This window comes from Paroedura picta, chromosome 1, assembly GCF_049243985.1.
Source record: "Paroedura picta isolate Pp20150507F chromosome 1, Ppicta_v3.0, whole genome shotgun sequence".
Classification (NCBI taxonomy): domain Eukaryota; kingdom Metazoa; phylum Chordata; class Lepidosauria; order Squamata; family Gekkonidae; genus Paroedura; species Paroedura picta.
This window is the reverse complement of record NC_135369.1, coordinates 119,185,242-119,192,663: the sequence shown is the minus strand read 5'-3', so window position 1 is coordinate 119,192,663 and position 7,422 is coordinate 119,185,242. Positions and strand designations below refer to the sequence as shown.

The window sequence follows — 7,422 nt, the reverse complement described above, 5'->3', positions numbered from 1 at the left end:
GAAAGGGAGATTGTATAAATGCAAGTTATTACAAAACTCAATATTGTGACATACCCAGGACTCAATAGGGACAAAGGTTTTATCTCATTATTCATGCTAACCTTGTTCAACTTGTGTATCCCTATTCCTCACTATTTATTTTATTTGTGGCTAGTAATATAGCTCGCTGTATGAGGAATACAGCGGGCGCTAGGAACGAACCTTTTTGAGTGTCCCCCAGCGGCAGTCCTGTGTGTCGGCTCTCTGGCGCGGCGGCTCTTTGAGGGGCGGCCTGATGCGGCAAGAGGCGCTTTGCGCCTCTCGCCGCGTCAGGCTGCCGGGCAAGGAGCCCCCGGCAGCCGCGTCGCGCAACTGCCGGGGACTCCCTGGGGCGGCAGCCTGACGGGGCGAGAGGCGCTTCGCGCCTCTCACCGCATCAGTCCGGGAGCAACTGCAAGCCGCGCTGCATGTGGCCCGCAGTTGCTGGGGCTGGGAATCAGAGGGACCAATCGGCAGGCGCGTCCCTCCAATTGTCTGTCCAGAGGAAGGGTCCAATCCGGACCCTTCCTCATCACGGACACATCCCACCCCAGAAGCCCTTAACGAATTATTTAGTCCGCGGTGCCCGCGGCGCCACAGGCGGTGTTTAGATAATGTGACTGTAAGGCCCATTATGCACGGAGTGGAAGGTCCGCTTTTGGGGTGGAATGGTGGCGGCTAAAATCACCAATTATGCACGCTGCAGGCAGCAACCAGGTGCGTAGTCAATGTATGCCGCCGAAAAAGCCGCGTTAGCGAGATGCGGAAGAAAGTGGAGCTTCCCGGGACCAGAGCGCAACCAGAAGCGGCTCCGGAGTAGCCGCGGACATAATCGGATACTCTGGATTTTGCCACCGTTGCATTCCGTTCCGTGCAGAAGCGGTTTGCTTCACTTCTTCCTCCTCCGCGTTCTCCATGCCGCAGTTTCAGCGGCCGTGCCTAATAGGCCAATGATATGGCAATGTAATGGAATTTGAGTCCCTGGCCTTGGGATAGTTACCAGCAATTTCCTGGGAGGAATGTTTCACAGTTGTATGGAGATGGATGGAGCAAGCAGCATATGGGGGAGGTGAGAAGCTTTGATCACTAATAAAAGGCAGTTTGGTTTCTCCCTGTGGTTTTGTAAAGTACACTGAATTCTAGGGGATTGATTGGCTGTTTTGACAAAGGCTTATCATTGGCTGTATTTGGTTGTGACACAGTCAACTGATGTAACCAAATTGATTTTTGCTATATATTCCCTGTCGTGTAAGAAGATCATAGTCTGACGAAAGCACTCGAAAGTTCACACCCTGAATAAATCATTGTAGGTCTTGAAGGTCCTACTGGTCTCTGATTTTATTGTTATAAACACAGGGTAAAGGTGATGCTGTTATTTGTGGTTGGAACCCTATTCCTATTCATCTCCTCTTAATCAGTACAATCTACTTGGAATCACTGTATGTCATACATTCCTGCAAACACCCTCTCATTATGATTATTTGCATCTTAATCCACAAAGGCCATTTTGACTATGGTGGCACCGCCAGTGGTTTTCTTTTTTAATTACTGCTCCATGTGACATTTAAAATTCTACAGCCTGCTTGGCAGGGGTATAGTAAGGCAGGGAATACCAGATATTTTTGTCATATCTCTGTAGTACAATAAAAGTCTGGCTCAGGAGGTACTCATGATTTGTGTGTTGGATTTGATTTTGCCAGTTGGATATTACAAATAAATGTAAAGAGTTGGAATCATCTTGCTTCTAACTGAGATCCAGTGGTAACTAGGGGTCAGGAAGTCCAAAGTGGATTGCAACAATAAAACCAAACAGAATTCTTTTTTTTTAAGGATTAAAACAAGGGGGGAAAGAATTAAAAGGAAAAATCCAATAAAAACAATATTCAAATTGAAAAAAAAATTAAGATGTAAATAGGTGAAAGTAATGTTCCAAGCTACTGCAAAAAGCCCCGGATATCTTTGTACTTGTATAAAACACAGGGTTGCATCAGCACAATCATGCCAGGACTAAATAAATAGGCCTTGAGCTTAGAGACAGAACCTGTTATCCCTGTTCTGGGACCTTACTGACTAATAGAGTCTTATGTTTGCACAGGGCACTATTGGCTCATGCTGGTAATCTTCAGTTCCACACAAATCCGAAAGATGCTGTGAATCCATCATGGGATGGGAATTTCAATCTAGGGTTTTATCTTCAACTAGTGGGCTTTGGATGAAGTCCTTGGGACAGAACTTTAGAGGACATGTGCTAAGAGAGGGGCAGATGATGCAAATGGACTAACAGGCATCCTAACAACAAAATATCTGGATGAAATCAGAAAAGAACCCAGTCCATTGAGGGGGGAGGGGTCTGATTTTGCAGAGGTGCTCTCTTCACAAAGTGGGAGACAAGTCCCAGCAGAAACAAGATCCCACAGCAGTGGTTCTAGGGTCACAACTCTGGGCTCAAGTAACATAAATTCTCAGAGGCATAATCCAAAACTAGTCCAAGGTCATAGTTTTGGATCAGGTTATATATTCCAGGGGCAAAGGCTATCAGTATCACTTCTGTTTTGCCTGAGGAAGTGTGCATGCACACGAAAGCTCACACCTTGAATAAATCTTTGTTGAACTTAAAGGTGCTATTGGACTCAATTTTTGTTGTACTTATTCAAGTGGGTAACTGTATTGTCTGAAGCAGCTAAACAAATTTTGAGTCTAGTAGCACCTTTAAGACCAACAAAGTTTTATTCAGGGTACGTATCTGGAGATGTGTGCATTCACATGAAAGCTTGATCCTGTGTTGAGCAGGGGGTTGGACTAGATGGCCTGTATGGACCCTTCCAACTCTATGATTCTATGATTCTATGATTGTTTATTTTAAAGGTGCTGCTGGACTCAAAATTATCACTTATGTTTCAGTTTATTTACTTTCAGCTATTTGACCAAAGCAGTAAAGCCATGATTCAAGACTTCTTTGGAGAGGGGTGGCCTAAAAGCCAAATAAATAAATAAATAAGACCTCTACTGCATCACCAAAGGATCTGGATAGAAAGGTGGAATGATGAGTCCCATTTGCAACTGCTGACAGGTAAAAATGATTTCTTCTAAAGATTTTACATTGAAAATAACACCAAAGCAATTAAAAAAAATCTGCAGCCAGTGAATTATCTAATGGCCAATCAGAAGGATTGCTGGTCAAAAGCTCCACCTCATTCCATCCATTTCTTAAGAACACTTGGCAGGTAACATGATAGGTGATTGTAGGTACTATAGTGCTCAAAGGCACCATTTGGGGTCTCTGTTCTGTGACAAAAAGCCACAGACCAATCTAGCCTGTGTCTACATTCAGGCAGAGGTTATCAACCAAAGCTCTGAGACATCTGTTTTGTAGTGCCTCCTGAAACCAGACTGAAAGGAGAAATGGATTGGGAGGGTAGGCAGGACTGTAGTGCAGAAATGCACAGAAGGCAAGGGGCAGAGGCTCCAGCAATGACAGCGAGAATGTGCAGTTTAGGTGATAAGTATGACTCATGCTAGCAAAGTTATGCTCAAAATATTACAAACTAGGCTCCAGAAACATGTAGACCGAGAACTTCCAGAAGTACAGGCAGAATTTCGAAGAGGTAGAGGAACTAGAGATCAAATTGCCAACATACGCTGGATCATGGAGAAAGCTAGAGAGTTCCAGAAGAACATCTACTTCTGCTTCATTGACTATGCTAAAGCCTTTGATTGTGTGGAGCACAACAAATTGTGGCAAGTGCTTAAAGAGATTGGAATACCAGAGCATCTTATTTGTCTCTTGAGAAACTTATATGCAGGTCAAGAAGCAACAGTGAGAACTGAACATGGAATCACTGATTGGTTCAAAATTGAGAAAGGAGTTCGGCAAGGCTATATACTGTCGCCTTGCCTATTTAACTTGTATGCGGAGCACATCATGAGAAAGGCGGGATTAGAGGAGTCACAAATTGGGATCAAGATTGCAGGGATAAATATCAACAACCTCAGATATGCAGATGATACCACTCTAATGGCAGAAAGTGAAGAGGAACTAAAGAGCCTGTTGATGCGGGTGAAGGAGGAGAGTGCAAAAGTTGGCTTGAAACTCAACATCAAGAAAATAAAGATCATGGCATCCGGCCCTCTCAATTCCTGGCAAGTAGATGGGGAAGAAATAGAGATAGTGACAGATTTTATTTTCCAGGGCTCCAAGATCACTGCAGATGGGGACTGCAGCAAAGAAATTAAAAGACGCTTGCTCCTGGGGAGGAAAGCTATGGCAAATCTAGACAGCATCCTAAAAAGCAGAGATATCACCCTGCCAACAAAAGTGCGTTTAGTCAGGCTATGGTATTCCCAGTTGCAATGTAGTTGGACCATAAGGAAGGCCGAGCATCAAAGAATTGAGGCTTTTGAACTCTGGTGCTTGCGACTGCGACCCTTGGATTGCAAGGCGAACAAACCGGTCAGTCCTAGAGGAGATCAGCCCTGACTGCTCCTTAGAAGGCCAGATCCTGAAGATGAAACTTAAATACTATGGCCACCTCATGAGAAGGAAGGACTCCCTGGAGAAGAGCCTGATGCTGGGAGCGATCGAGGGCAAAAGAAGAAGGGGATGACAGAGAATGAGGTGGCTGGCTGCAGTCACTGAAGCAGTAGGTGCAAACTTAAATGGACTCCGGGGAATGGTAGAGTAGCGATCCCCCACCTGTGGGCTGTGGACCACATGTGGTCCTTCGACTAATTGGAGGTGGACCCCGAAGGACGCCTTCTCCCCCCCCCCTCCGGCCCTTTACTTCATCCCCCCCAGCCCTTTACAGCACACTTCATTGTTGTGGCGTGTCTGTACCTTATTTTGAAGGGATGTTTAAACATTACCATAGCGATCAGAGAGCGTTAGGGCAGTGGTTGAGAGTAGAGGAGTAAACTACCCCCCCCCCCACCGGGCCTCAGTAAAAGGCGTTGAGTGGTCCCCGGTGATAAAAAGGTTGGGGACCACTGCGGTAGAGGACAGGAAGGCCTGGAGGATCATTGTCCATGGGGTCGCGATGGGTCGGACATGATTTCGCACCTAACAACAACAACATGACTCAAATGTGCAGTGCTATTGGTCGCTGCCACTGCAGGTCCTGACCGCCCTCGCCCTAGGTATGAGGGGGTGTCCAAGCTACTTCTTTATCTTTCCCGAGCAAAAAGTGCCCTGCCAAAGCGAACGGTAGCACCACCTTTCTGGCAAGACAATTCTCATATGCTCTAGACTGGTGTGTTCACAGACCCTGCATCGCCGCACCTGGCTTAGTTGCCCAATGGAGAGCAGCCTTCCTGTGCTTTATAAAGAGGAACTCCGCATTTGTTCTTCGTATTCTTCACGTGTTTTTGTTTGTTTGTTTGTTCTGGGGGGGCGGGGACTCAGCCTTGTATCCCTGATTTTTAAAAAAGCCAACGTGAATTCCGTGGTGCGAATATCTTCGCACAAGTACAGGGGATTGGGGAGCGACCACAGCGAGCTTTTCTGTTCACGCTAGTCGGCCATCCACCCAGCTTCTCATTACCTCTGCCCAGCTGCGCAAGCCCGCGAGTTCAGCCAAGCAAAGCGACGCCCGCCAGTCGCCTTCGCTATCGTTGCCGGCGGGCGTGGCGGCGGCGGCGGCATTTAAGTAGGGCGCCCCAAGAGCCCCGGCTGGCACTGCAGGGAGCGCGCTCACCTCTCCTCTCCTCTCCTCCTCTCGTGTCGTCTGCAACTCCGCGCTCGGCCTCGTTTCTCCCGCAGCCAGGTAGCCGCTCCTGCCATGTCGGCCGCGGCTGCGAGGCCTCTGTCGGGGCAGGTGTGCCTGGTGACCGGCGCCTCGCGGGGCATCGGGAAGGGCATCGCCTTGCAGCTGTCGGGGGCGGGCGCCACGGTGTACATCACGGGCCGGCACCGAGGGACGCTGGAGAAGGCGGCGGCCGAGGTGCAAGGCCGGGGCGGGCGGTGCGTGCCGGTGGTGTGCGACTCCACGCGCGAAGAGGAGGTGGCGGCGCTGTTCGAGCGCCTCAAGCAGGAGCAGGCCGGCCGCCTGGACCTGCTGGTCAACAACGCCTTCTCCGGCGTGAGCTCCATCGGCAAGGAAGCGGGCTCGAAGTTCTGGGAGAGCGAGGCCGGTTTATGGGACGACATCAACAACGCAGGCCTCAGGGGCCATTACATCTTCTCGGTGTATGCAGCCCGCCTCATGGTGCCCGCCGGGCGCGGGCTCATTGTCATCATCTCGTCCCCTGGTGGCCTGCGCTACATGTTTGATGTGCCATATGGGGTGGGCAAGGCTGCCTGCGACCGCCTAGCTGCCGACTGCGCGTTCGAGTTACGCCCCTTCGGTGTGGCCTGCGTGGCCCTCTGGCCCGGCTTAGTCCGCACGGAAAGCTTACAGAAGCAAGCGGAAACCCAAACCGGGCCTTGGTTCAAGAAGCTCAAGGAAAAGTTGCCCGCTATAGGAGAGAGCATTGAAGTGAGTGGCAAGTGCGTGGTTGGCCTGGCCACAGACCCCAACATCATGCACTACAGTGGCAAGGTTGTGTTGAGTCCAGAACTTGCCCAACGCTACCGCTTCAAGGATGTAGATGGAAAGGACGTCTTCAACTACATTTCAATACGTAGTGTCCTTGCAGAATTGATGCCCAAACTGTCTGGATTGTTTCGCCTCATTCCAGGGTTCATCACAATCCCGAAATGGGTTCTTACCTTATATACCAGTAAGTTCTCTGTGTATCCACCAATTCAGGAAGCTACACTTAAATCAAAAAAAGACTGATTCTATTTATTGTACAAAGCAGTGCAAGTATCTTCTTAACTGCTTTTCAATGCATAAAATTTCTTCAGACTTGAAGCTTTCTTATCTTGTGCACTGTTTACCTTTTTACTCAGTTGCAGTTTGAGGGCATTTTCCAATTTGAAGATCACTTTGAGGCAGAATTTGAAGTTGTTTTCTCTGGGAAAATTTTCTTGCTCAAAAGCCCTATCATGCCCAATGAACTTCTGAGTAAAGATGTACTATATTCTTTCTTTGTAGCAATAGTCATAAAATAGTAGCTGTTAGCAGTTTTGTCTTGATTCCATATCCTGTTATAAACAGTTGCCTTGAAGCAGTGGAATGCTCCATAATTATTACTGTATTTTAGCTGATATCGATTCTACCAATAAATATATTTGAATTAACGGACTTTGATACTTGGAAAGATTTTTTTTTTGCTGCTGCTGCTGCTGTGGAACATATTTTTTTCCAGAGAGGTGAATATGGGGCTGTTGGTGTATCTGACAGGACCAAACACTTTTAAGTGTGAGAAGATTGTCACAAAAAGTAAGGGAAGTATATGAAAGTGGTCTCCAATGAACAGACTGTAATCCACAGTATCTTCTAGAAGTATCACACACACCCCATACAT

General features: G+C 47.8%; 1 protein-coding gene across 1 annotated transcript; it reads left to right on the top strand.

The window, feature by feature from the left end:
- Positions 1-5,591: 5,591 nt before the first annotated feature.
- DHRS1 (dehydrogenase/reductase 1) lies at positions 5,592-7,200 on the top strand. The gene has a single exon (XM_077301304.1). It carries the CDS (start codon positions 5,793-5,795, stop codon positions 6,789-6,791), a length of 999 nt encoding a protein of 332 aa, XP_077157419.1. The 5' UTR covers positions 5,592-5,792; the 3' UTR covers positions 6,792-7,200.
- Positions 7,201-7,422: the final 222 nt, after the last annotated feature.

What these genes read in the sequence shown, in the direction of transcription:
- DHRS1 (XM_077301304.1), top strand. Translation starts at nt 5,793, where the DNA reads ATGTCGGCCGCGGCTGCGAGGCCTCTGTCGGGGCAGGTGTGCCTGGTG.